General features: G+C 66.7%; 2 protein-coding genes across 4 annotated transcripts in view; both read left to right on the top strand.

Annotated features, from left to right (window-relative positions):
- Positions 1-10179, top strand: part of LOC118648977 (tumor necrosis factor receptor superfamily member 1A-like) — a 23432-nt gene extending 13253 nt beyond the window's left edge. Inside the window, exon 11 of the mRNA XM_036295630.1 lies at positions 10152-10179. The gene's annotated coding sequence lies outside the window, so the exon portion shown is untranslated. The remainder of the gene's footprint in view (positions 1-10151) is intronic.
- Positions 121-25850, top strand: CARS1 (cysteinyl-tRNA synthetase 1). 3 transcript variants are annotated; one of them, XM_036295626.1, is made up of 23 exons: positions 121-241; positions 5835-5926; positions 7052-7140; positions 7648-7744; positions 8679-8777; positions 10678-10827; positions 11532-11615; positions 12515-12655; positions 12755-12843; positions 13763-13884; positions 17686-17798; positions 18247-18375; positions 18692-18821; positions 19334-19437; positions 19685-19782; positions 19887-20076; positions 20479-20547; positions 22626-22707; positions 23274-23354; positions 23825-23892; positions 24809-24868; positions 25114-25197; positions 25509-25850. In XM_036295626.1, the coding sequence occupies exons 1-23, from the start codon at positions 217-219 to the stop codon at positions 25641-25643; spliced, it is 2331 nt and encodes a 776-aa protein (XP_036151519.1). In that variant the 5' UTR covers positions 121-216; the 3' UTR covers positions 25644-25850. The 3 variants fall into 3 exon arrangements, with proteins under 3 accessions (XP_036151519.1, XP_036151520.1, XP_036151521.1); XM_036295627.1 differs by lacking the exon at positions 11532-11615; XM_036295628.1 differs by lacking the exons at positions 22626-22707; positions 23274-23354; positions 23825-23892; ... (1 more) ...; positions 25114-25197; positions 25509-25850 and adding an exon at positions 20642-21084.
- Positions 25851-26864: the final 1014 nt, after the last annotated feature.

Here is a 26864-nt window from a genome sequence, read left to right on the forward strand (position 1 = left end):
GTCTCCCGCCCTCGGAGCGGCCTCGCCTCCCTGCAGCCTGGCGCTCTGTCCAGCACCCAGCGTGTCCAGGGGACGCAAACTCCGGCCAGGCAAGTCAGAACTACAACTCCCAGAATGCCCCGGGCGGCTGCCTAGTGACCGGGCGCGGGGCGGGACTTCCGGCAGTTGCATCAGATTCTGGGAAGCTGTGCCGGGGACCGGGTCGGGATCCCTAGGATGGCAGGTTCCTCCGCGGAGCAGAGTGAGTGAGCGCGGCGTGGGTCTCCCTCCGGGCCTGGCGGGGGACACGGGCCGGGGGCTGGTCCCGGCGACAGCGGCGGGTTCTGGGCTGGGCGGGGCGGGGGCCGAGGCGCCGGGACGCCGTGGTCTGCGGGGCCGAGGGGAGACCCCGGCCTGGCGGGGTGACGCGGACCCGGGGCGGGGGCTGCCCCTGGTCACCGGGTGCGGGACGATCCCCGCCGCGCCCCGCCGACCCGTCCCGCCTTGGGTTGAGCCGGGTCCCCGCTGCCCCCGCTGCCCGGGGCGGGCCGAGCTCCCCGGCGTCCGGGGGCGCGCGGGGCTGGCGCTCGGGGAGCCGGGCTGGACGCGGGGGCGCGCGCCGCACCGGACAGGCCGGGGTTCCGAAGGCTTTCCCCCCGGCGGGCACACGGCGGCCTGGGGTGCGCCCGGCCGGGGCGTCCCGACTCGCTTTACCGCCCGGGAGGCTCCGCGAGCAGCTGCGCGCGGCCCCTCGGTGCCTGGTGTCCCCGGGGCGGGCCGGGGCGTCCGCCGGGACCTCCGGGAGCCGCGCTGTCGGTGCGGAGAGCGCCGTGTGGGCGGCTCCTGACCGCGGGCAGCCCCGTCCTGTGCCCTGGGCTGGCGAGCGGTGCCGGGTCCTCCCGGGCTGGGCTCCCAGGCCCGGAGCTCGCTGAGTGGGCGGCACCGATGCCAGGGCTGCGGCGCCACAGCAGCTCCCCCCGACAGGTGCGCCCGGATTCCAGCCCGTCTCCACCCGCGGGAGCCGGGCAGCCTCAGATCCACCCACACACTCCCCGGGGTCGCCCTGGCGGGCGGGCTGGGCGCAGCTCTGCCCCCTCCTGAGGACCAGCCTTAGGTGAGCCCCCGCCTCCCTGCGGGTGTGAGCGCCGTGGATGGAGGCCCCGCCCCCCAGGCGGTAGGAGCTGTCCAGGCGGAAAAGTGCAGCCTGGTTCTCCTTGTCTTTTAGAGGAAAAGTGTGTTCTTGGCTCATTCGTTGTCCTTGTTAATTCTCACCCGAGGCTATCTTTCCCATTGATTTTTAGAGAGAGAGAGAGAGAGAGAGAGAGAGAGAGAGAGAGAGAGAGAGAGAGAGAGACATCGATGTGAGAGAGAGACATCGATCGGTTGACTCCTGCACACGCTCCAACTGGGACTGGGGATCAAATCTGCAACCCGGGTACGTGCCCTTGACTGGGATTCGAACCCTCAACCCTTGGTACTTGGGCCGACGCTCTAACCACTGAACCACCGGACAGGGCTTGTTCGTTTTTGAACGTAAGTGACATTGTTTTTGCTTTCCATTTCTTTCTTTTTATTTTTTTTAACTAGAGGCCCAGTGGATGAAATTCGTGCACTCGGGGCGGGGGGGGGGGTCCCCTCAGCCTGGCCTGCGCCCTCTTGCAGTCCAGGAGCAGTCAGTCGGACAGGCTTAGTGCTCACCAGCCATGAGCCCGGCTTCTGGCTGAGTGGTCGGCCCCCTGGTGGCCAGCGCGCGTCATAGCGACAGTCGTTCCACCGTTGGGTCGATGTGCATACTAGCCTTTTATTATATAGGATAATAAGAATTAAGTTTTATTTTAAGCGGTAAAATTTACACATACTCGTTTATAAGAGAAGTGGTAACATTAGACCAGGGTAAAACATCACAGAATTCAAAATCACAATTTGGACCTTCAGGACTCCAGGTTGTCTGCCTTTCAGTCCAACGCGGTCAGTGTTCAGAGAAAGTTCCCCCTTGGGTGCCCTGTGCTCCATCGTCTTCCTTTATCACCGGCATCTCACCAGGAGGATAGCTGGCCGTGGGGCGACTCCACAGTGTGGCTCCGGTCTCTGGCCGTCGTTCTGTAGCCGTCCTTGCCCAGGCGTCACCCTGGCCGCTCTGGACAATCTGGGTTTACTGTCCCTCAGCTCTTCTCTTTCAAAGCCGTAGCCGCCACCAGGACGCCCTGACCTGGACCTGCGCCCCTGCAGCGCCGGCCCCAACAGACGCCGTCCTCACGGAACTGGAGCCAAGGTGGCTGCATCTGTAGCAACAGAGGGGGGCCCCGCAGAGCCGCTGCCTGCAGAGGGCACCTCCTGCTGAGGGTGCCCACGGAGCTCCACATCGTTGGCAGCAGAGACCACGGGCCTGAATCTGCAGGGTCCGACCTGTGCGTGATGGGGATAGGACGGAACCTCCTGGAAGGCCGTGGTCCTTGGGCCGGAGCCTGGGAGCAGCGCACACGCTCCGCTCACTCCGGGAAGCGCTGGCTGGTTCCCCGGAACAGCTGTCCTTCTGGGCACCGGTTGCGCTAAATGCCCTGCAAGAACCACAGTGACCCCGGTCTTCACGGGAGTTACAGGCCGACTGCTCTCTAGCCCGCCGCTGGGGGAGAATGAGGTTCCCACACTCTCTCCTTCCCTCGGGCCTCTGGCTTGGATGGCTGTCCAGCCCCTGCCTGCGTCTTCACGGTCCTGTCATCACAAGCCTTCGTTGCTATGGCGAGGCTGTGTCCACGGGGAGGCTGTGTCCACGGCGAGGCTGTCCCCACGGGGAGGCTGTGTCCACGGCGAGGCTGTGTCCACGGGGAGGCTGTGTCCACGGCGAGGCTGTCCACGGCGAGGCTGTCCCCACGGGGAGGCTGTGTCCACGGCGAGGCTGTGTCCACGGCGAGGCTGTGTCCACGGCGAGGCTGTGTCCACGGGGAGGCTGTGTCCACGGCGAGGCTGTCCACGGCGAGGCTGTCCCCACGGGGAGGCTGTGTCCACGGCGAGGCTGTGTCCACGGGGAGGCTGTGTCCACGGCGAGGCTGTCCCCACGGGGAGGCTGTGTCCACGGCGAGGCTGTCCATGGCGAGGCTGTGTCCACGGCGAGGCTGTGTCCACGGCGAGGCTGTGTCCACGGGGAGGCTGTGTCCACGGGGAGGCTGTCCACGGCGAGGCTGTGTCCACGGCGAGGCTGTCTCCACGGCTGTGCAAGTCCGTCCTCGTCATATTCTCCCAACTGCGCTCCTCCATCCTCTTCGTTCTGGAGGCACATGTGTAGCCTGCCTCTCTGTTTCCTTTACCACCAAGTCACCTTCCCGGTGGATTCCCAGAGAAGGGGAGAGAACCCAGACTGTGGCTGGAGGTCTGCACTTGTGGAAGGTGTTCCCAGCACCACCCGGCAGGGGCCGCCGTGGAGTCATTGCTGGGAAGCGTGCCCCCCAGAGCGGCTTTCTGCTTTAACCCCCAGAGCCTGCCCTTCCCTGAGGCCCCTCTGGATGGTTCGATGTTGCCCACCGAGCCAGGCAGCTTCTGCGTGTTGCCCCCACGGGTGCCGTCGCGCCTCTAACCCTCCTTCAGCGGCTTTGGAGCCGCTGAAGTCTCCCAGGTCCAGGCCCGAGAAGAGGGAGATCCACGTTCCAAAGCCCGCGGGGCCACCGGCAGGCCAGGCAGCAGCGCAGGGCCCGTCTCTCACCCGCTCTTCGTTCCTTTCTGTTGCCTCCGACCCTGGGGTTGGGAGCCTTGGTGAGTGCGGCCTGGTGTGGAGGCTGGTGCTGGGCCGGGATTAACTGCCCAGGATGCCCGATGCCGACAGGTTTTCCTGGTCCTTGACCTCAGGGCATCTCCAGCCAGGGTTCGCCCTGGGACTGAGCCTCCAGCACTTGCATTGCCGCCACCCACACAGCCCGTCCCCAGCGTCCCCTCCTCGGGGGGGACTTCTGTGAGATGCCAGAGGCTCCCCAGAACCAGCGGGGGCTGGGCAGTCTCGGTTCCTGAGGCTGATGGTTCCCCAGCTTGGAGTCCTCCAAAGTGACCATCTTCCGCCGTGGCCGATGTGGCTCAGTGGATAGACTGTCGGCCTGTGGACGGAAGGGTCCCAGGTTCGATTCCCATCGAGGGCTTGCACCTCATTTGCAGGCTCCTCCCTGGCCTGGGCCCTGGTTGGGGCACGTGCAGGAGGCAACCCAGCGATGTGTCTCACATCAGTGTTTCTCTCTCTGTCTCCCCCCTCCCACTCTCTCTAAAAATCAGTGGAAAATTTTATAAAAAGAAGCGAGCATCTTCCCAGCCCTTTAAGGAGGCCCTCGTCCCGTTCCGGGCCCCTCCCTAAGTTGACTCAGAGTTGGTCACCAGCTTCTCCTCGCAGCCCCAGCATCTGCTGGGAGGGTGGGCGGCAGGCAGGGGCGGGGCGGGGCGGGCTGACCGGGGCAGAGAGGAGTGGGGTCGGGCGGGGAGCTCTGGCACTGGGCCCTCAGTAAGGGCTGCGTGGCTTCCGGCAAGTTCCCGAGGCTGGGGGGGGAGGGGGGCGCGTTCAAGGTCGGGTCGGCCCCTGGGCCGGGTCTGCTGGGCCTTGGGCACAGTCCCCGGATTTCGGTCTTGCCTTTGGCTTTGGAAGTTTCTCTGTCCCCTCCTCGGGGAGGGCGAGGGAGGAGAGGCGCCCAAGGCAGGGAGGCCAGGAGGGACCAGGACAGTGGTGGCCTGGGCCGGCTGCAGTGGGCAGGCCTGGGTGGGCGCAGGTGCCATGAGGGAGGAAGAAGTGGAGGTGCCCAGCTTCCGCCCCATGGGGAACGCGGTCTCCCTGGGACCTGTGCCCAGGTTTGGGGTGAGACATGAGGCCCTGGGGCACCCCAGGCACAGGTGAGGGCTGGCGCTCGGGAGGGAGGTGGGCTGGGAGGGCCCCGGGGCAGGAGGCCTGCGGGAGGAGGCCTGGTCCCCAGGGGTGGCCGTGGGCTCTCGGCTGCCTTCCAGCCCCTTTCAGAGCCCCGCTGGTGGGCGTCCAACTTGACGGGGGGAGGGAGTGCCCTGCTCAGACGCCCTGCCCACTCGGAGCTGACCTGCTTTTGCTTCCGCCCGACGCGCTGAGGGCAGCGGCTGCAATTACCCTGTGACTGTCTGCCCCACCGACGGGCTCCCGGCCTCAGTGCCCTCCCAGCGGCCGCCCTGCCCTCTGGCACCAGCTGCCCCAGACAGAGCACCGCGTGTGACGCGGGGGAACCCCTCGGGCCCCATAATAACAGGTGCAGCTCGGGCGGTGCCGACGGAGCTGCTCGTAAAGGCCGCGCTGGCGCTGCTGTGCCGGGCGGGCGGGCGGGCGGGCGGGCGGCTACGTGTTGGCTTCACTAGGCTGTGCGGCCGCGTGGTGCTTAGAGCGGTTGGCGTGTTTTCATTGTTATAAAAAACGTGTTTATTGAGGAAAACGTGAGGGGGAGGGGACAGGAGGGGATGAACGTTCCTGTGTCGCCCATCCAGGACCCCACCCCACAGGTGGGAGTGGGGGCTGTCCTCCCTGGGCGGGCGGGTTGGGGGCACTGAGTTACAGGCTGCGCTGCGGTCTGGCCCGGTGGCCGCGTGTGTGCTGGGCGGCGCCTCCTGCCCCACGAGCCGTGTCCAGTGCTGGCACGTGTGTGCGTGTGTGTGTGGGGGGCACTGTGTGAGCGGGGTGGGGGCCCGTGTGAAGGGGGGAGGGCTGGTGACCCCGGGCCCCGCAGGGGGCGAGCAGAGCCGAGGAGGAGCGGTTGCTGGACGCAGCGGCGCTGGCGGATGCGGATGCTCACTGTGTCCTGTTCCCCTGGGAGCAGTGCCTCCCGTGAGGATGGGGCCGGCGGGTGAGACCAGCTCTCTCTCTCCCGCAGGTAAAGGCCGGCGCACGCAGCCCCCATGGACCCCTCCGGCCGGCACCGAGCCCTGCAAGCTGCGCCTGTACAACAGCCTCACCCGGAACAAGGTCAGCCCGGGGCCCAGGCGTGGGGTGGGGACGTGTCGTCAGCCTGTTGGGCCCGTGAGTCCTGGTGGGAGACCTCGCTGCTCACCGGGTGCCCTCCTTGCGGCCGGGCAGCGCTGTGCTCTGAGGCCGGGCATGCTGGGCACGCCTGGCAGGAAGCCCGCCCTCCGCCTGTGGGTGTGGAGGAAGCCCCGGTCGTTCAGAGCCGCCGCGTGTCACCAGTGACAGGCCTGTGCGTGTGGCCTGCGGGACAGGAAAGCCGGTGTGTGCGGGGTTGGCTCCGTGGGGATGGCGTGGCCCAGCGGTCAGGCCGTGGGGTTCCCACCAGCGAGCGCACAGCGGACGGGCCCCTGGGGATGCCGGGCCCCTGGATGGCCTGAGGCTGCGGGGGGTGAGGGCCAGTGGGGGAGGGGGTCCCGCTTCTAAGCTGCTCCCTCGGGTGTGGGCCGGGCAGGTGCTCAGGTCTCCCCTGGGACAGGACAGCAGCGCCCGCCTCCCGATAGCTGCTGGGAGCCAGACCAGGGCCATCCAGGTGCTCAGTGCGGCCGGGCGCACAGAGGCCCCATAACAGCTGCTGGTTTTGTGTGTTTTTTATTGATGTCAGAGAGGAAGGGAGAGAGAGAGAGAGAGAGAGAGAGAGAGAGAGAGAGAGGGAGAGAGAGAGAGAGAGGGAGAGAGAAACCTCAATGATGAGAGTCCTGGACCGGCCGCCTCCTGCACGCCCCCCGCTGGGGCCAAGCCCACAACCGGAGCAGGTGCGCTGACCGGGGATCGAACCCTGACGTCCTGGCGCGTAGGCGGACGCTCACCCCTGAGCCAGGCGGCGGGGCAGCCGCTGTTGGCCGGGAAGCAGCATTTCAACAGGAAGCACAGTGTTCGCTTCCTCTCCCGCCTGCGCCCGGGAGCAGCGTCGGGAGGAAGAGGGCGACCACCGGCCTCTCGCTCCCAGGAAAGTCGCCTTCGCGTCTCGTTGGCCCGCGGCCCTGCCGGACGCGGTGGCTGCTCAGACCGAGCGGTCCTCGTTGAGCTGGGCGGGAAGCGCGCACGGGCGTGGTGGCCGCTGGTCCGGCTGGTCCTGCCGGGGCCGCTGCGCTCCCTGTGACGGCCGCGCCTCCGTTTCTGCCGCAGGATGTGTTCGTACCTCAGAACGGGCGGCGAGTGACCTGGTACTGCTGCGGGCCCACCGTCTACGACGCGTCTCACATGGGACACGCCAGGTAGGCCGCCCCCAGGCCTGTGATCTGCTGCAGAGCCTGACATTTGAAAGGAAAGTCAACCCAGCACTTTTTTCTCTTGTTTTTTTGGATATATTTTTATTGATTTCAGAGAGGATGGGAGAGGGTGAGAGAGACACACATCAATGATGAGAGAGAATCATGGATCGGCTGCCTCTTGCTCGCCCCACAGCTCTGGTGGGAGGGGGTGGGAGGAGGTAGGAGGGCCCAGGCGCTGGGTTTCCTGCCTTCTGACCTGAGGCGGGTGGCCCCGGCAGGGGTGGGCTGTGGCAGTAGCAGCTGTGGCAGTAGCGGCCTTGATGTACAGTGGCCGCCGTGGCTGGGGCGGGCAGTGACAGTGTCCGCTGTGGCAGGGGCAGCTGTGGCTGGGGCCGCTGTGGCTGGGGCGGGCTTGGTGTGCAGTGGCCACCGTGGCTGGGGCCGCCGTGGCTGGGGCCGCCGTGGCTGGCGTGGGCTTGGTGTGCAGTGGGGAACGGCCTCTCTCTCCAGGTCCTACATCTCTTTCGACATCCTGAGGCGGGTGCTGAGGGACTACTTCCAGTTCGACGTGTTTTATTGCATGAACATCACAGACATCGATGACAAGGTAATGGGGTGCCGAGAGCACATTTCATTTTATTTATTTACTAGATGCCTGGTGCAGGGATTTGTGCACCGGTGAGGTCCCTCGGCCGGGCCTGCAACATCCCCTGAGGGGTTCTGGATTGAGAGAGGGCACAGGCCAGGCCAAGGGACCCCAGGAAGGGACTGCGGGAGGGCTCCAGGGTGTGTCTGGCCTGTCTCACCGTCCTGATCTGCCGGACCCCAGCAGCAAGCTAACCTACCGGTCGGAGTGTCTGCCCTCTGGTGGTCAGTGTGCATCATAGGTTCCGGCCGAATGGTTGCTTAGGCTTTTATGTATATAGATTTTGTTTTTAGTTTCTATTTTTTGTGAATCCTTGTCTGAGGATATTTCCCTCCCCTCCTCCCCATTGACTTCTAGAGAGAGAGGAAGGGAGGGAGGGAGGTGGGGAGAGAGAAACATTGATGTGAGAGGGACACACCAATTGGTCGCCTCCGTACTCGCTCTGACCGGGCCGGGGATTTAACCTGCAACCCAGGTACCTGCCCTTGATTGGGAATCGAACCCAAGGCCCTTGGGTGCACAGGTCAGTGCTCTAACCCCTGAGCACTCCGGCCAGGACAAGATAACATGTTAAAGAAACGACGAGGTCGGCCTGAGCCGGTTTGGGTCCCGACCTGCTGGGCGTGAAGGACCCCCTGATGAGTGAGGGTCACAGTCCATGCAGATGGCAGTGCCCAGTGACCAGCCCTGTAGAGGCAGGTTGCTCAGGACCGGGCAGGTCACATGATCACGGAAGGGGCCTTGGGGGGCCGCTGGGGCCACATTGGAACTGGCTCGGGCCGCCGTTCGGGTGCTGGAGGGGGTGTTTGTGGTCATGGGGGGCCCTCACCCCGGAGCACCTGCCGCGGGGCGGACGTGGGCTCTGAGCTGCGCCTGCCTGGCCTGTTCCTGGCAGATCATCCGGAGAGCCCGGCAGAACCACCTGTTTGAGCAGTACCGGGAGCAGCGGCCCCGCCCTGCCCAGCTCCTGCAGGACGTGCGCACCGCGCTGGAGGTGGGTCCCTGGCTGTGCTCCCCGACCCTGGAGTAGGGGCTCCTCGGGCTCGGTGCTGAGGCCAGCCCATCGGTGGGCGGGTGTGGCTCCTGTGGGAAACCAGAGCCTCAGCGCCCTCACCTGCCCCCACTGGTGTGCCCGTCCCTGCCGTGGGCCCTGCCCGGCCGGCCCGCTGACCCCCAGCGCCCCTGGCCCAGGGGCAGAGCTGCACCAGCTCTAGACTCAATCCCAGGACCTGCAGGGTTAGCTGAAGAAATGGGTTCTTCCCAACTTCGTGTTTTCGTTTTGAAGAAACAGCGTTAGAAACCACTGCGCTACCCAGTGAGCGTGGCTTACACCTTATGCCCTTTAACCATCACTGTCTGTGATAATTAGAGGAATAATCGCTGGTGCATTGTATCTGTGGATAAAAACCTGGAATAAAACGACAGCTTAGCTGTCCTTTAGGGAAGGGCCATGTGGCTGTGGCACCCGTGTAACCCCGGCACAGCCTTAGGAGGCAGCTCTCGCCCATTGTCTTTTTTTAAAATATATTTTTATGGTTTCAGAGAGGAAGGGAGAGGGAAAGAGAGAGCAGCATCAAACCCTACACTGGGGATTGAGCCCGCCACCCGGGCATGTGCCCTGACCGGGAATCGAACCCGTAGCCTCCTGGTTCAGAGGTCGATGCTCAACTCCTGCACCTGGCAGCCAGGCTCATGTCCATTTTTTATAGAGAAACAGGCACAGGGGCGAGGGTGGTTCAAGGTCACATGAGGTGACTGCATTTTTTAAAAATAGATATTACTCTTTCCATTTTTAAAAAATAGATTTTATTTTTTAGAACAAAAAAGATACACACTTACAGAAAATGGGAGGAGCTAGAACCATGAGTTCCTGTGTACCCTGCTGCTTTTGTCTTTAACATCTTGCCTTACTGCCTAGGGACTGACTGACGCTGTTAAAGCCAGGGAGTTAACTGATACATGGTTGCTGACCGACATCTAATGGGGATACGTGGTTGCTGACCGACATCTAACGGGGATACGTGGTTGCTGACCGACATCTAACGGGGATACGTGGTTGCTGACCGACATCTAACGGGGATACGTGGTTGCTGACCGACATCTAACGGGGATACGTGGTTGCTGACCGACATCTAACGGGGATACGTGGTTGCTGACCGACATCTAACGGGGATACGTGGTTGCTGACCGACATCAGGGTCTATTCCTTTCCTTAGTCTTCCCCACACGGCCTTTTCTGCCCCGGGCACCGAAGGACGCTTAGTGGTCCTGTGTCTCAGGCCCCTCTGATGGAAGTTGATCAGACTTTCTTTTTTTTTTTTCTTTTTTTTTGTTTATTTTTAATATGTTTTTATTGATTTTTAGAGAGAGAGGAAGGGAGAGGGAGAGAGAAACATTAACGATAAAAGAGAGAAACATCATTGGTTGGCTGCTTCCTGCACGCCCCCTACTGGGGATCAAGCCCACAACCCGAGCCTGTGCCCTGGCCAGGATTTGAACCGGTGACCCCCTGGTTCATGGGTGGAAGCTCAGCCACTGGGCAGACTGTCTTTGTTTTTAATGATCTGGGCAGTTTTGAGGAAAGCTGGTCAGGCACTTTGTGGGACGCTCCCTGCTGGAACGTTCCCGGTGTCCGCCCACCCCCGTGGTTGGATTGGGGAGGACATAGCCCCATATAGCCATGGCCGTGGGGAGACGGCCTCTGTGGGCGGGGCTGGGGGCGGGGCTGCGGCCTCTGGGGGGCGGGGCTGGGGCGGGGCTTGGGCATCTGGGGGCGGGGCTGGGGCGGGGCTGTGGCGGGGCTGTGGCCTCTGGGGCGGGGCGGGGGCGGGGCTGTGGCCTCTGGGGGCGGGGCTGTGAGCAGGGCAGGGCTCAGGGGCGCCCTCCTGTTGCAGCCGCTCGCGGTGAAGCTGAGGGAGACCGCGGATCCCGACAAGAAGCAGATGCTGGAGCGCATGCAGCGCGCAGTGCAGGTCGCCGCCGAGCCGCTGGAGGAGGCCCTGCGCTCCGACCTCGCCGCAGAGGAGGTCGACCGCCGCGCGCAGGTGAGAGCCGGGCCGGGCCGCTGCCCTGCGGGGCTCCCACGGGGGGATCCTGCGTCCCGGCACTTCGCGGGCAGTGCGCCTCCTGCCCCCCCTCCTGCCCTTGTTCCCCACCCCTTCCCCCCACGCCCCTCGGATGAGCAGGAGGCCGGGTCGGGAGGTGTGGGGAGCAGCCTTCCCTCGGAATTATCTCAGGTGGACCCTCCCCAGCATTTCTTTTTCTTTTCTTTTCTTTTTAAAAAAATATATTTTATTGATTTTTTTTACAGAGGAAGGGAGAGAGATTGAGAGAGAGAGAAACATGGATCAGCTGCCTCCTGCATACCCCCTACTGGGGATGTGCCCACAACCAAAGTACATGCCCCTGTCTGGAATTGAACCCGGGACCTTTGAGTCTGCAGACCGAGGCTCTAGCCACTGAGCCGCACCGGTCAGGGCCTCCCCGGCATTTCTTAACGGCAGCACCTGCAGAGAGAGGGCGAGAGATTCAAGTTGCAAAGAGCTGGGCGGGTACCTGCCCACCTGGGCCCTCCTGGCGGCTCTTCTGCCTCTGGAAAGGCCTTCCTGCCGACCCAGTGAGGGCACCGCTGCCCAGGGCCCTGGCCCCTTCCTCCTGGCACTCCCTGCCCGAGCTGCCACACGGGGCTGTGCTGCCACCTGCCACCCTCACCCTGCAGAGCCCCCCTCCCTCCCCCCATGCCCTGCAGATGCCTCCCCCAGAACCCAGCAGAGGAGCGAGATGGCCCTTTTCCTTCACACCTGCGCCCCCTGCTGGCCGCCCTCTTCAACCTGTGAGACCTCCTGAAGGGCAGCGTGGCCTGCCCCGCCCTGTGGTTGGCTCTGGGGTCACCGGCTGTGTCCTCACACGGCAGGTGGCGGGGGTGCTGGGTCTGAGCTCCAGGCCGAGGGTCGGGCCCTGGTCTCGGACGAGGGCTTCCCTCAGGTGTGCGAGAGGCCCCGCGTGCTGGGCGTGCTGCGGGGATGCCTGGGCGCCGCCCCTCGGCCTCCTCCCGCCCCCCGGGCGTTTCCCCACGGGCTTCCCGAACACCATCCAAAAGTCTGTTTGTATTGAGGTCAGAGAGGAAGGGAGAGGGAGCATCAGTGACGACAGAGAATCATGGGTCGGCTGCCTCCCGCGTGATCGGGGATCGAGTCTGCAACCCACACGCGCCTTGGCCGGGAATCGAACCGTGACCTCCTGGTTCGCAGGTCGATGCTCCCCCTCGCCGGCCGGGCCTGACTTCTGTTCCATACGTTTGTTCAGCCGTTGGTTACGGCCCAGCGTGTGGCTGGTCTTGCTGGCTGTTCCGCGTGGGTCTGGGGGGCGTGTGCCGGGTGAGGCCGGCTGTGGTGCCCGTCACCGCCAGGGGCTGACGGGGCTGAGTTTCCCAGCCCAGCGGCCCGTTCCTGCGGGAGGCGTGAGGTCTCCGCCTGTGACCGGCCCGTCTCCCGCTCCTGCAGCTGCGGGGTCTGGCCCGGGTGAGGCGCGTCCAGGTTAAGGCTGTGAGCTCTTCGCGGCGACTCAGCTGTGTCACTGCGCGTTCTCACCATTCGCGGAGCATCAGCCACGGGAGAGGCAACCTCCCGGCCAGGGGCACACGCGTGTGGGTGGGCGCAGTCCTGTGAGGCCTCACGCGTGTGGGCGGATGTGACCCCGCGAGGCCTCACGCGTGGTGCCCTGCTCCCCCAGGCGCTGCTGGAGGAGGCCCGGGATGTGCTCTCTGACTGGCTGGACGCTGCCCTGGGCAGCGGGGTGACCGACAACTCCATCTTCTCTGAGCTGCCCAGGTTCTGGGAGGCGGAGTTCCACAGGGACATGGCGGCCCTGAACGTGAGTGACCCGCTGCCCCGGCCCCGCTGCCCCTGCCCCACCTCCCGGCCCCGCTGCCCGGCCTCGGCTGAGGGCAGGACTGACCGGCTGTCGCCGCAGGTCCTCCCTCCCGACGTCCTGACCCGGGTCAGCGAGTACGTGCCCGAGATCGTGCGCTTTGTCCAGAAGATCGTGGACAACGGCTACGGGTGAGCTCAGCCCTGAGCCCCGGGCTCCCGGGAGGGTTTCCCGGGCGAGCGTCTCCCCATCCGAGTTGGTTCTGGGGGCGGGACCAGCGCTGTCAGAGCTACCGCTGGCAGGGGCCATGGCTGGGATAGCACAGCGGGGTGGCGCCCAGAGGCCGGGCTGTGGCTGGGATGCACAGCGGGGCAGCGCCCAGCCCCAGGCCCGAGGGAAGGTCTGGGCCAGGCGTCCTCCAGGCCGCAGGTGCCGTGGCTCTGCGTGCGCCCGTCTCCCTGAGCCCCGTCTCCTCGGGTCAGGACACTGTCCTGCTGACGGCCGCCTGGCCCGGCGCCCCCTTAGTCGCCTCTGGGAGCTGATCCAGGCACTCAGGTACTGGGCTCAGGACTGCCCCCTACACATCTGGGGGCGCAGTACCCACCGCCCCCTTCACGCTGGCGCTCCCCTCGCGCTCCCCCTCGCGCCAGCTGCGTGCTCTCAGGAGGAGGCCTGGGCCTCTGCGTGTGACTGTCCTTGTTGTGTCCGGCGCAGGCCGCACAGCGCCATGGATTTGAGCCCCTCATCTCCGAGCTGGCAGCGGCGGCCCCTGGGTTTCAGGGTGGCCAGCGGCGGCCCCTGGGTTTCAGGGTGGCCAGCGGCGGCCCCTGGGTTTCAGGGTGCCCAGCGGCCGCCCCTGGGTTTCAGGGTGGCCAGCGGCGGCCCCTGGGTTTCAGGGTGGCCAGCGGCGGCCCCTGGGTTTCAGGGTGCCCAGCGGCGGCCCCTGGGTTTCAGGGTGGCCAGCGGCGGCCCCTGGGTTTCAGGGTGCCCAGCGGCGGCCCCTGGGTTTCAGGGTGCCCAGCGGCGGCCCCTGGGTTTCAGGGTGCCCAGCAGCGGCTCCAGGCCGGCATCGGGTCTGCCACACTTGCCCCGATTTCTGCTCGTTTCCAGCTACGTCTCCAACGGGTCCGTCTACTTCGATACGGCGAAGTTCGCGTCCAGCGAGGGGCACTCGTACGGGAAGCTGGTGCCCGAGGCCGTGGGGGACCAGCAGGCCCTGCAGGAGGGGGAAGGTGAGTGGGGCGGCGCGGGGTGCCGACCTAGCAGGGGTTTCAGGGGTTTTCCACATGAAGGCTGTGGGAAGTTTTATCTTATTTATTTTTATTGATTGATGGGGGGGGGGGCATCGGTTTGCCGCCTCACTCGTGTACTCACTGGCTGATGCCCGTGTGCTGGAGGGGGAGGGAACCGCAACCTTAACTTGCGGCCTGTGGGCCCCGCGCGACGGTGAGGCTCGCAGGCGGCGGGCTCTGGGGGGTTGGGGTCAGAGCCCTCGTGCTGGGTTTTCCATGGGGGCGTTGGCGCCCTGACTGCTGCGTCATAGATGCTGTGCTGCTCGAAAAGCTGGCGACCCTGGGCCGCAGCACAGGCCGGCGGGCGGAGGTGGGGCCGGAGCTTCCCGGGTGGGCTGTGGGGCTGCATGTGGGCAGCCTGGAGCCGGGCGCAGGCGGGACGAGGTGGTGCGCCGCCCCAGGGCTGGGCAGGAGCTCCCTTGGGTCCGAGTCCCACTTGTGGAGGCGAAAACCCCGGCCGCGGAGTTAAGGACGTGTCCACGTCCACGTCCACATCCACGTCCACGCCCACAGCAGCCCCCCCCCCCCATCCTGATCTGAGGTTTTAAACAGACGTCAGGCTCTTTCGGGACCGGTCGGGGCCTCCTTGGCTCTCAGTGTCTCTCTTCGCGCCCTGAGGGATGGGGCGGGGCCACGGCAGCACCCCAGCCAGGGCCCCCCACGGCCCCCCAAGGCTGGTCGTACCCATCACCTGTCGGTGTTGCCGGAAGGCTGTCTGGCCTTACAGTGTTCGTACGTTTGGCTCAAGTGACTTCCCCTCTAGGGCTCTGTCCTACAGAAACTCCAGACCCGAAATGAGACAACAGGGAAACTCGCAGGAAGAGACTGGGTGACCATGAGCCCGATGGCACTCAGGCGAGTTCATGAGGCCAAAGTCCCCCCTGCCCCCGTCCCTGTCCCCCAGGGGGACCCGTGTGGACTCCGGCCAGACAGCTGACCTCCTGGTCCTGGCACCCAGCAGGTAGACGCATCCCGTCCATGGGGGCTCCTCCTCCAGGAGGATGGACCGGCCAGGGCCCCGGGGCCGGGACAGGATGGACACGCGCGGCCGTGCCTCATGGGTCACAGGTCACCCCAGGAAGCTGGGCATGTCCTCTCCTAGAGAGACCACACACGGGGCCGCACACACACGGGGCCACACACGGGACCACACACACACACACACACACACACACACACACACAGGGCTGCACACACACAGGGCTGCACACACACAGGGCTGCACAGGGGGACACACACACACACACACACACACACACACACACACACACACGGGGCCGCACACACACAGGGCTGCACAGGGGGGCCGCACACGGGACCACACACACATGGGGCTGCACACACACGGGGCTGCACAGGGGGCTGCACACGGGACCACACACACACGGGGCTGCACACACACGGGGCTGCACACGGGGGACCACACACACACACACACACACATACACACAGGGCTGCACATGGGGCCGCAGCATCAGGCACCGCAGCCACATGAAGGCGTCCCTGCAAGTCCCGGAGTGGCTTCCCGTGGGGCCGGACCAGGATGAAGGCGCCCCGTCCCTGTCCGCACCGCAGGGACACAGGCCACACACCTGGAGGCGGTGCCCCTCCTGCCCCGACCCCCAGAGCCAAGGAGGCCGCGCCCGCCACAGGGAAAGGCACGTCACCCGCGGCTCCCGGGCGGCCCCAGCTCCTGGGAAGGGCGCCCCCGGAGAACAGGCCTCACGTGCGGACTGAGGCCAACAGAGACAGGCAGAGAGGGCGTGTGTGACTGGTCATCAGGCTGAGGCCGGCGGTTACAGCGTGTTCACTGAAAAGGGAAATACAAACCCTCAGCCCCGTGGAACCATCGAGTCTCCAGGAGGGCGGGGCGCCCCCGTGTGGACAGGGCCGGCATCTGCAGCCAAGAACCTGGGCGAGAACCAGAAGGAAAAACGGGCGAGGTCCCGTGTTCCCTGAAAAGCAGGCGAGAGGAAGGACAGACAAGCAGAGAAGGAGACGGAAGTAACGGTCGACAGCGGGCTCTACACAGACGCACAAGCAGGACGGTTCATGGGGAGATGCCGGTGCGCGAGGACCGTCAGGCCCACGGTGGACACGGCGGCGCGGAGGTCTCAGCCCCCCCCCCGACTGTCAGCCCAGGCACCGGCCGCCGTCCCTCAGACCGACCCGTAGAGGGACCCCGGCCAGCATGGCCCTGGCCGTCCCTGGACTGAACCAGAACCAGGGCTGTGCCTGTGCTTCCGTCGGGTCGGGAGGATGCTCAGCTCCTGAGCCGGGAGGGGCGGCTGCTGCTCTGGAGGAAGAGGCACCAGTGGCCGGGCTGCCTCGAGAGTCCGCGGCAGGAGGGGCAGGAGGGGCCGGCAAAGCCTGAGGGGCCGCAGGGCGGGAGCCGGACCCCCAGGTCACGCGGAGCAGCGCCCCGGAGCTGGGGTCCCGGCCTCTGGGCCGCTGGCCGTCCTGTTAGGCAGCCTCGTCCTGGGCCTGTCCTCCCCCGGCCGACCTCAGAGTCCACGTTCCAGAGACGGGAGAGGCGTCCACAGCAGACGGGCGAGGACGGACAGGCCTCCCGAGGGACAGGCCCACCCCCCTCGCGTCGCATTCGGCCGCGTGGCCCCGGCTGCAGGGCCGCCGGAAGCGCCGTCCCCCGCTCCGCGATGGGCTCCCCATCTCCGCGAACAACGGGCGTGGGCGACAGCGACAGGCCCCCGACACGGGCCGTGTGCTTCTCTCACTGAGAAACCTCCGGCAAAGCCTCGCCTCCCCAGTGGCCGCATTGGGGGGGAGGGGGGTGGAGAGCGAGACCCCTCCCTCCGCTGCAGGGTTCGTTCAGAATAAGCTCTTAAAGGTCAGGAACACCGCGGGTGAAGCCACGGACCTAAGCGCAGTCGCCTGTCAGCGGGGGGCGGGGCGGGAGGGTGCCAGGCGCCCCGCGGCCTTGAGGCTCTGGGAAGCAGACAGGACCCAGCTGGGTGAGCGTGTGGGTGCTGTTGTGCTCGCATAGATTTAAAACCCTCAGACCTGCAGGTCAGTCGTCGGGGCGAAGAGGAGCTAGGCCTGGCCCTGATTCCCGCCTGTTCCCAAGCGCCTCCCGCGTGCCCCTCCCCCCCTCCCCCCCCAGCGCTGGTCTCTGGGCAGCCGACCTGTTCTCTGAGCTGGCACCTGGCGTCTGTGAGGTCGGCTGCCTGTTCCGGAGCCTTCCACCAGGGGGCAGCCGCTCCCAGGACAGGCCCACTCTCCCAGCTCCTCCCGTCACCATGGGGATTCTGCGAGGCCGCCCGGCGGGTCTCACTGTCACCGCCCCGTGTGTCCCGCGGGCGCCGTGTGGTCTGGAGGCCGGTGCCCACGTGCCCCTCCCCGGGGAAAGGTTCCCCCCCTCGCTCCCGCCAGGCCAGGCGCAGCCCCTCCCGTCACCTCTGGCTGTGACCACAGGAGGTGGGCCAGTGTCCCGATAGGCCGCCCTCGGCGAGAAGCCGCCCCCGGGCCTGGCTGGGCCTCACTGTGTCCAGGACCACAGCTGAGGGGCTAACACGGCCCCACCTCGCAGGCCGGGTCCCCCAGGACACCTGTGAGCTGCGCCCACGTCGCCTCACTTAGACCAGAGCAGCCGGACGTCCAAGCTCATAACCAGGAGTTTGTAAACCCGGACGCGGAGCCACCCCAGGGCCTGGGCACAGGCGCAGCCAGGGACGCGCAGGGAGGTGGTCCCGGCCGCGCTGACCGGCCCCTCTGTCCGCACAGGCGACCTGAGCGTCTCGGCTGAGCGCCTGAGCGAGAAGCGGTCCCCCAACGACTTCGCGCTGTGGAAGGCCTCGAAGCCGGGGGAGCCGTCCTGGCCGTGCCCGTGGGGGAAGGTGAGCACTGCGGGGCGCGGGCAGGGCGTGGCACGGTCACAGGCAGGCCCTTCGCTGGGGCAGCGTACAGGCCCCTCCTGGGCCCGGGCGCACTGAGCCTCGCGGCCTGTGGGCCGGTCACCCCCTTCCTGGGCCTTGGCCCTGCGTGTGGGCCTGTGGGCTGCAGGACCACCCAGGAGGCTGCACCCGATGGCTCTGATCCTGAGTATCCCGGCCGAGGCCACCTCTGAGCTCCCTGTGACGCCCCCTCCGCCCAGAGCCGCGGGGAGCCCGGGAGGGCGCAGCCTCAGCAGGACGTGGGGGCCTGCCGGCGGGTCCCTCGCTTTCCGAGTGCGACTCAACACCTGCTCCCGGAAGGCTCAGGCTCCGAGGGTCGGGACGTCGGGGGGGAGGGCAGCCCGAGGGTGGGCTGGCCGGTCACCTGGTCACTGGGTCGTTGGGTCCCTAGGGGCGCCCGGGATGGCACATCGAATGCTCGGCCATGGCAGGCACCCTCCTGGGCGCCTCGATGGACATCCACGGAGGTGGCTTCGACCTCCGGTTCCCCCACCACGACAACGAGCTGGCGCAGTCGGAGGTAGGTGGGTTCCAGGGGCCCGCCCCGCAGGGGCTGGGGGAGGAGGGCCCCCCACGGGGGGGGGGGCAGGGAGTAAAGCCCTTGGGGGCTGGACCCTAACTGTTCAGGCTAGTTTCCCACAAGAGCACCTGGCCTTGGGCCGAGAAAGGCCTGGACTGGAGCCCCCGGCTCCCTCCGCTCTCCACCAGGCGGCCCTCTGCGCCCGGGCCACCTGGAAAAGGCAGCACCCCCACGAGGTGTGCACGCAGGGCTACCCGCGTGGCACCTCCCGCCAGCAACCGCCTGTGTGCTCAGCGCCCGCCCCATGTCTGCGCAGGCCCACTTCGAGAACGACTGCTGGGTGCGGTACTTCCTGCACACGGGCCACCTGACGATCGCCGGCTGCAAGATGTCCAAGTCGCTCAAGAACTTCATCACCATCAAGGACGCCCTGAGGAGGCACTCGGGTGAGCACAACACTCCCGAGGCCGCTGCCCCTCTCAGGCCCGGGGACTGGGTGGGGACGGGGCGTGGGACAGGAAGGGATGGGCACGGAGACGGGATGGGACAGGGATGGGCGTGGGGACGGGACAGGACGGGGATGGGGATGGGGCACGGGACAGGACGGGGATTGGGCACGGGGATGGGGACAGGGATGGGCGTGGGGACAGGACGGGGATGGGGATGGGGCACGGGGATGGGGACAGGGATGGGCGTGGGGACAGGACCGGGATGGGGCACGGGGACAGGACGGGATGGGCACGGGGATGGGCATGGGGACAGGACAGGACGGGGATGGGGCACGGGACAGGACGGGGATGGGGCACGGGGATGGGGACAGGGATGGGCGTGGGGACGGGACAGGACAGGGATGGGGATGGGGCCCGGCGACCAGGCGGGTACAGGACAGGATGAGGATGGGGATGAGGACGGGCCGGGACCCTCAGGCTGAGCGGGCAGCGGTGCCGTGTCCCTGCAGCGAGGCAGCTGCGCCTGGCCTTCCTCATGCACGCCTGGAAGGACACGCTGGACTATTCAAGCAACACCATGGAGTCGGCCCTGCAGTACGAGAAGTTCATGAACGTGCGTTCCTGGCTCGGGGCGGGGGCGGGGGGTGTGGGTGAGTGTGCGGGCGAGCGTGTGGGTGAGCGGACCCGCCGGCCTTGAGCTGCACGCCTGAGCGCCCGGGAGCAAGGAGCCGCGTGCCCCTGGGGCCGTGCGTGTGGTGCCCGGGCCGGCCCGCGTGAGGGCTCCGTGCGGCCGCTCTTGGTCGCGAGTTCTCGGAGGGGAAGGCTGTCCGCCTGCTGCTGACCGGCTTCTCTGCCCCCAGGAGTTTTTCCTCAACGTGAAGGACCTTCTCCGCGCGCCTGTCGACGTCACCGGGCAGTTCGAGAAGTGGGAGGAGGAGGAGGCAGCGCTGAACGAGAGGTGAGGGGCTCTCCTAGGGCTGCAGGCGCACCGGGACCTGTGCCCCCGGCCAGCAGGCGCTGAGGCTGTGGGCTCCTGTCCCGTTCCCTCCTCCGCCTGCTCAGCTTTTACGATAAGAAGACGGCGGTGCACGAAGCCCTCTGCGACAACGTGGACACACGCACCGTCCTGGAGGAGATGCGGGCTCTGGTCAGCCAGTGCAACCTGTACATGGCCGCCCGGAAGGCCGCCAGGAGGAGGCCCAACCGAGTTCTGCTGGAGAGCATCGCACGGTACCTCACCCACCTGCTCCAGGTGAGCCCCGCCCCCTACCTCACCCACCTGCTCCAGGTGAGCCCCGCCCCTACCTCACCCACCTGCTCCAGGTGAGCCCCGCCCCTACCTCACCCACCTGCTCCAGGTGAGCTCCGCCCCCTACCTCACCCACCTGCTCCAGGTGAGCCCGCCCCCTACCTCACCCACCTGCTGGAGGTGAGCTCTGGGCCCTGGCTCTGAGCGATAGCACCTCAGTTTCCCCTCCATCTTGTGTGGGAAGGAGAACCAGAGGCCTTGCCCTGCGCCCACCTCGTGCTCAGGGTCCTGGGGTCTGTGCCGCAGCAGCCCCTGCGGGCACCCTCCCTCGAGCAGCCGGGGTCTGGCGGGCCCGTCAGCACTGCGTCTCAGGGCCTCTGCCCCCCACACACCTTTCTTCCCTAGATCTTCGGGGCCATCGAGGAGGAGAGCTCCCTGGGGTTCCCTGTCGGGGGGCCCGGAAGCAGCCTAAACGTGAGTACAGCCCCCCTGCCCCTGGGAAATGGTGCCCACTGCCAGGCCCCTCCTGTGTGCACGGCCATCCCCTCCTGTCTCCCTGCTCCCGCAGGGTCAGCCTGTGGGCACTGGGGAACCGGCATCCGGCCCCACCTGACCTTCCTCAGTCCTGGGGATGGCCATGGAGCGCAAAGCCACTGGACAAGCATCGCAAGCCTCGGTCACGGCCGACCTGGCTGGGGGCTGAGTGGTTGGCCGCCCTCCCGGTGGCGACGGTCAGCCGGGCAGCCCAGCCCTCCTCCCTGGCCACCATGCTGTCATCTGAGCTCGCTCCCGGGAGACGAGACCAGAGGGACGGTGCCCAGGCCTTAGGGCGCAGGCACCTGGGAGTGGATTCTCACTTGCGCCCCTTGCCGTGTGGCCGTAGTCAGACACTCTGCTCACGTGAACATTGTCCAGCGGCCTGTGCGTGTGAGAAAACTCCCCAGCAGACACGCGGTTCCCGCGGCGTGACAAGCGTCACGTGACCGGCACCAGGTCAGGCTCATCTCAGGGACCGCCCCCCCCAGGAAGGCGCTGTGATTACATGTTAGAACAGGTGGAGATGCTTAGCGCTAACGACGGTGACCTCAAGGAACAGGCGGGGAATCGGCGGGAAGGTCAGGGAGCAGCGGGAAGGGCAGGGAGCGGCAGGTGGAGCTTGGACGCCCCCTAGCAGCCCCAGAGCTCCCCTAAGCAGCCCCAGAGCTCCCCTAAGCAGCCCCAGAGCGCCCCCAAGCAGCCCCAGAGCGCCCCCAAGCAGCCCCAGAGCTCCCCCAAGCAGCCCCAGAGCTCCCCTAAGCAGCCCCAGAGCTCCCCCAAGCACCCCCAGAGCGCCCCCAAGCAGCCCCAGAGCTCCCCCAAGCAGCCCCAGAGCTCCCCTAAGCAGCCCCAGAGCTCCCCCAAGCACCCCCAGAGCGCTCCCAAGCAGCCCCAGAGCTCCCCCAAGCACCCCCAGAGCGCTCCTAAGCAGCCCCAGAGCTCCCCCAAGCAGCCCCAGAGCTCCCCTAAACAGCCCCAGAGCTCCCCCAAGCAGCCCCAGAGAGGGGCAGCGGGCGCCTTAGAAGCCCTGTGAGACCCACGCCCGTCCGCCGCGGCCCCAGAGCTGGCTGCTGACGTCACCGCCTGGAACCTTCGTCAGTTCTTAGAAAAGCCACAGCCGCCCAGTGCTCGTGCATGTGACCCTAGACATTCCTTTCCTCCCACAGAAAACCCTGCAGACGGCCCACCTCTGACCTTTACAAAGAGCGCCTTGCACGTTGAATGCCCGAGGTGGTGGGGCCTTCAGGGGTGGGGGGTGGGGGGTGGGGGGGCGGGTTCCCAGGACCCCCGTGGCCACAGGACGTGGCTGGGTGAGCCTGCCGGGCCCAAGGATGCCGTGCAGTCCACGCCATTTGAAGTTCAGGGCTCACTTCCAAACCCGAACAGTCTCAGGAGCCGGGTAGGCAGCTCAGCACCGAGCAGTGCCCGGCGCCGGGTGGTCGCTGCCCTGGCCCAGGCCCAGCCGTGAAAGCCGCCGCCCTCCCTGCCGGGGTCTCCCCGACTGCTGGCCTGGGGGGTGCAGAGAAGTACCTGAGACCCTGGAGCCTGGCTCCCCCGCCGGGGCACGGCCCTGGGCCCGGTGCCAGGGGCCAGAGGTGTAGGTGGCATGGAGGGCAGCCCCTCACCAGCCTTGGTGTTGGATTGTGAGCTTCTGGGTGGAGGAGCTGGCGCGGTGACGGCAGCTGGAACACAGATTTCCCAAAGCCCTCGCTTGTCCAGTTCTGACCCGCCCGCCGCCCGCGATGCTTGTCCAGTGGCTTTGCCTCCATGGCCGTCCCTGTCTGCCCCGTCTGCCGCGGGTTCGAGGGACAGCAGGGCGAGCGTGTGTGGCCTGTCAGGGACAGGCCCTCCCTGAGTGAGTGAGCAGCAGGCCGTCCTCACCCCGATCCGGCCTGGGACGCCTCCAGGCCCCCCCCCCCGCCCCCCAGGGGCCTGTGTGGGCCTTGCAGGGTCTGGGCTCCCCGGCCGGCCGCCCGCGGGGGGCCAGCACCTCAGGACCCACCTTCTCCCCGCAGCTCGAGGGCGCCGTCATGCCGTACCTGCAGGCGCTGGCGGAGTTCCGGGCGGGCGTGCGCACGATCGCCCGGGAGAGGCACGGTGAGGCTGCCGCCCTGTCGGCCCGGCGGGGGCTCACGCGGTCACACTGCGGGCATTCGGGCGCCCTTCTCTCTCGTGGGGACGTCATGGGCAGTGACATGCCTGGCCCTACTCACGGGACCTGGCAGCACCACTCCCCCGAGTTGTGACACCCACCAGTGTGTCCAGGCGCCTCGTGTGCCCGACTGGCGGCCTCCGGGCACAGCCCAGAGCTAGTGGGGCTCGGGGCCTGGACCGGAGCTCTGGGGCCGCGGGTACACGTGGAGCCTCGCTGCCACCTGGCAGCATCTAGTTCCGTGGACCTACCGGCCCCCCCCATCTGTTCCCCGCGTGGCACCCCTGGGCCGGTCCCTCAGCCTCAGACAGCACCCTCCGCTGGGCAGGTCCTGAGGGCCCCTGGGCCCTGGAGGTGCGGACCCAGCCTGGTGGCTGCTCTGGACGCTTCTGCCTCCCATGGCGGGTCCGGTCCCGTCCGGTCGGGTCGAGCAGTTCTGCACCCTCCGGAGGCTCGGAGGCGCCCGTCCTGTGGGTCCCGGGCCTTCCCTGACTTGGTCCTCTGCTCCCAGTCCCCGAGGTCCTGCAGCTCAGCGATGCCCTGCGGGACGACATCCTGCCGGAACTTGGGGTGCGGCTCGAGGATCACGAAGGTGGGTGATGCCCGCTGTCTCTGGGGACGCACTGCGAGGAGCTTTCGCCAGGACTGAGGGTGGTGGGAGGACGCTGGGGGGAGGACGTGGAGGGGAGAGGACGTAGGGGGGGTGGGAGGACGCTGGGGGGAGGACGTGGAGGGGAGAGGACGTGGGGGGGGTGGGAGGATGCTGAGGGCGTGTCAGAGAGGCACCACCGTCCACTCCTGCGGCCGAGGGCCCGGCCACCCCCTGTGCTTGTCCTTGGGGGGCGGCCTGTGTCACGTGCTGTCTGCGAGGTTCAGACGGCCGTAGGGCTCACAGGTTCAGGTGACATGTGACCCGTGACTGGTTTTCTCTCCCGAACAGCGAGGAAGGGGCCCACCTTGCTTTTCCCCAGGGACCCTTGGGGGCGGCGGCTGTGGGCGTGGCGGGGAGGCAGGACAGACGGGCACCAGGCCTCAGTTCTCTCTGGGCCGCTTGGGTTGCAGGCCTGCCGACCGTGGTCAAGCTGGTGGACAGAGAGACGCTCCTGAGAGAGCGAGAAGAGAAGAAGAGGGTGAGTGGAGCCACGGGGCGTTTACCTGTTTCACACTTTAAAAATGTATATATTTTTACTGATGTCAGAGAGGGAGGGAGAGGAGAGAGAAACATCCACGATGAGAGAGAATCATGGGCTGGCCGCCTCCTGCACGCCCCCCACTGGGGACCGAGCCCACAGCCCGGGCCTGGGCCCTGACCGGGAATCGAACTCTGACCTCCTGGTTCTTAGGTCAACGCCCAACCACTGAGCCACACTGGCCGGGCTTCGCTTTTATTAAAACGCCAGGATTTATACGTGAAAGAAGGAAACACTAATGAGATAGGTAGCTGGCAACTCGATAACAAACGAAGGCGACCCTCCCTTCTCGCGAGAGGCCCCTCCAGACGGGGAGACGGGTCCGTTTGGGTAGTGGTGGAGCCGCCCTGCTCAGTCACACCGTGCTCCTGCCTGAAGGGGTCTCCCTTGTCACCGGGTTAGAATGTGTCACAGTTGCAACCGCCCCCTAAGAACCCATCCCCCCACGTGCCGTGGGCAGCACTGAGCCCCCCATGGCCAGGGGTGGAGCCAGGCCGGGGCCCCTCGAGGGAGCGGCAGGGACACAGCTGGTGCCAGAACTGCTGGCACAGCTCAGGGTGCCCACGGGGACACAGGCCGCACGGGCTGCCCCTGGTCACCACGCGGGACCCGGCCAGCTCGCCTGGGGCTGCCCTCAGACCCTCCGGCCGGCGTGGTGTTGGTGCAGAGCAGGCCGGGCACCCCGAGGCCCACCGGCCCAGCTCGGCCCGGGGCGCTCCTGGAGCCCATTTCACTCGATGGCTCATCTCCATGCGGGTGGGCCGTCCACACCCCAGGGGCCAGCAGGGCCCTTGGGTCCCACCTCCCATCCAGGGGGCCTGGGCAGACCGGGTCACGGGGCGTGTATGTGCCGTAGGCGGAGGAGGAGAAGAGGAGGAAGAAAGAGGAGGCCGCCCGGAAAAGGCAAGAACAGGAGGTACTGCCCGCGTGCGGGGCTTCAGCCCTGTGCCTCGTCCCCCGCCGCCCCTCCCGGCTCCCTCACACCCCGCGGCTGGGAGCTGCCCTGCGACGGCGCGCGCGTAGACGAGCCACTGCCCCCAGAAAGGCCCTGCCTCGTCCCCCGCCGGTCGGGTCGGCAGCATTGCACTGGGGGCGGGGCTGGGGGGGGCGTCCCGGCGTGGGCCGTGTGGGCTCTGCACAGTGGCCCGTTCTGTGTCCCAGGCGGCCAAGTTGGCCAAGATGAAGATCCCGCCCAGCGAGATGTTCTTGTCCGAAGGCGACAAGTACTCCAGGTTCGATGAAAACGTAAGAACCACCTTCCCTTCAGACCGGGGTCACCGGCCCGGTGGTGCAGGAGCTGTCACCTGGGGAGCAGATCTTGTTTGGGCCGCAGCTGGGAGGGGGGCGGGGTCCTCTGGCGCCTGTGGCCCAGGGTGCCCGGGGCTGAGCCGCAGATGACCGCTTGGGAATCAGTGGGGGCCCGAGCGGGTGGGGCGAGCGCTGCCCTTACGTCTTGGCTCCGCGCCTGGCTGTTGCTGTCAGCACGGGCCCGGGGGGCGGGCGGGTGAGCCGGCCGCAGGCCTGGGGCCCTCGGTGACCTCGCTGTGCTGCCCCAGGGCCTGCCCACACACGACACGGAGGGCAAGGAGCTGAGCAAGGGCCAGGCCAAGAAGCTGCGCAAGCTCTTCGAAGCCCAGCAGAAGCTGCACGCCGAGTACCTGCAGACGGCCCCGTGCGGAGGCGCCCCGTGAGCGGGGTGGGGGCAGTCCGGCCACGGCCGCTGGCCCTCTGCCCGCGGTGCCTGTCCCTGCTCTGCTCCGTGACTGTGGGGATGGAGGCCCAGCCCCAGGCGCTGTGCCCGGCTGTGCCCCGCGTGCTCTGTGCGTGTTCACCGCGTCCTGCGGCTCTGGGCCTGCTGCGCGGCTCAGGCGGCGGAAATAAAGTCTTCCCACAGCGAGGCCTGCGCTCTCTGCCCGCGCCACGTGCTCAGGCCACCCCGGTGCCCACTCAGCTGAGCCGCCCGGCCAGCCCAGGACTGTCCTGCAGGCAGAGGTGCTGCTGACCTCTGGGTGTGGGCGCCCGGGAGGCGGTGAGCAGGAAAGGCTGCTGGCGGCCCCCTCTGCTTCTGATGAGTAAACGCTGCAGCCTGTCGCAGCCGCCCCCCTCAGCCACCACCACCACCACTCCCACGGCTGGCTCACAGGACCCTGGCTGCTGCCCAGGGCGCCCTTCATGGCTCGGAGGTCTCCACGCAGCAGGGCAGCCCCAGGTCACCAGCCCCTCGCCTCCCTGCTCCCGCGTCCTTGCTCACCAGGGCTCCAGATCACCCCGGAACCCGAACGCACTAAGCTGGCCCTGACGGCAGAGCGTGCTGGCCAGGACAGCTTGGCCATGGGCAGCTCTGTAACCGGACAGTCAAGGGGTCCAGCTGCCTGTCACCCCTTCAGCCGGTTCAGCAGAGACAGGGTTGAATCCTAGGAGCGTTTATGCCGATCCTGCCGGCTGCCCGGGAGAGCAGCAGGTCATCCACAGACATCTGCTCCGCTCCCCCGCCCCCTCCCCCTTCCAAGCCAGCTGCTTATCTTGGGCAGAAGGACAAGGATTCCATGGGAAAGCAGGAATTACAGGCATGGGGAAGTGGGCACGGGATCATCGTTACAGGCACAGGCATGCGGGCTGGGTGGGGGGTCACGCGGGGCAGGCACCCAGGACCAGATTGCAGGTAGAGGGGCCAGGGCTGAAAGAGCAGGTGCCTCTGGGCTGATGTGGTTTCGGCCACGAGGCTGTAAATCTTTCCATGACGGTAGGCAGGTCTTGGGACAGGAGGATGGACTGCATTCCGATGTGGGCGCCCCTGTCCCAGGGCAGGCAGCTCCCAGCCAGGTGCTGTCTGTAATCAGAACAGAGCGATCGCCCATAATAGCAGGATTCATGTTTCTTCTCATTGTCGCTGGTCCCCAATATTCTGTTTT

The sequence above is a fragment of the Myotis myotis genome, unplaced genomic scaffold, assembly GCF_014108235.1.
Source record: "Myotis myotis isolate mMyoMyo1 unplaced genomic scaffold, mMyoMyo1.p scaffold_m19_p_27, whole genome shotgun sequence".
Classification (NCBI taxonomy): domain Eukaryota; kingdom Metazoa; phylum Chordata; class Mammalia; order Chiroptera; family Vespertilionidae; genus Myotis; species Myotis myotis.

What these genes read in the sequence shown, in the direction of transcription:
- CARS1 (XM_036295626.1), top strand. Translation starts at nt 217, where the DNA reads ATGGCAGGTTCCTCCGCGGAGCAGA. An exon ending in ACGTGCGCACCGCGCTGGAG is followed by an intron (nt 8,778 to 10,677) that starts GTGGGTCCCTGG and finishes CTCCTGTTGCAG; the next exon opens with CCGCTCGCGGTGAAGCTGAG. An exon ending in GGCCCTGCAGGAGGGGGAAG is followed by an intron (nt 13,885 to 17,685) that starts GTGAGTGGGGCG and finishes CTGTCCGCACAG; the next exon opens with GCGACCTGAGCGTCTCGGCT.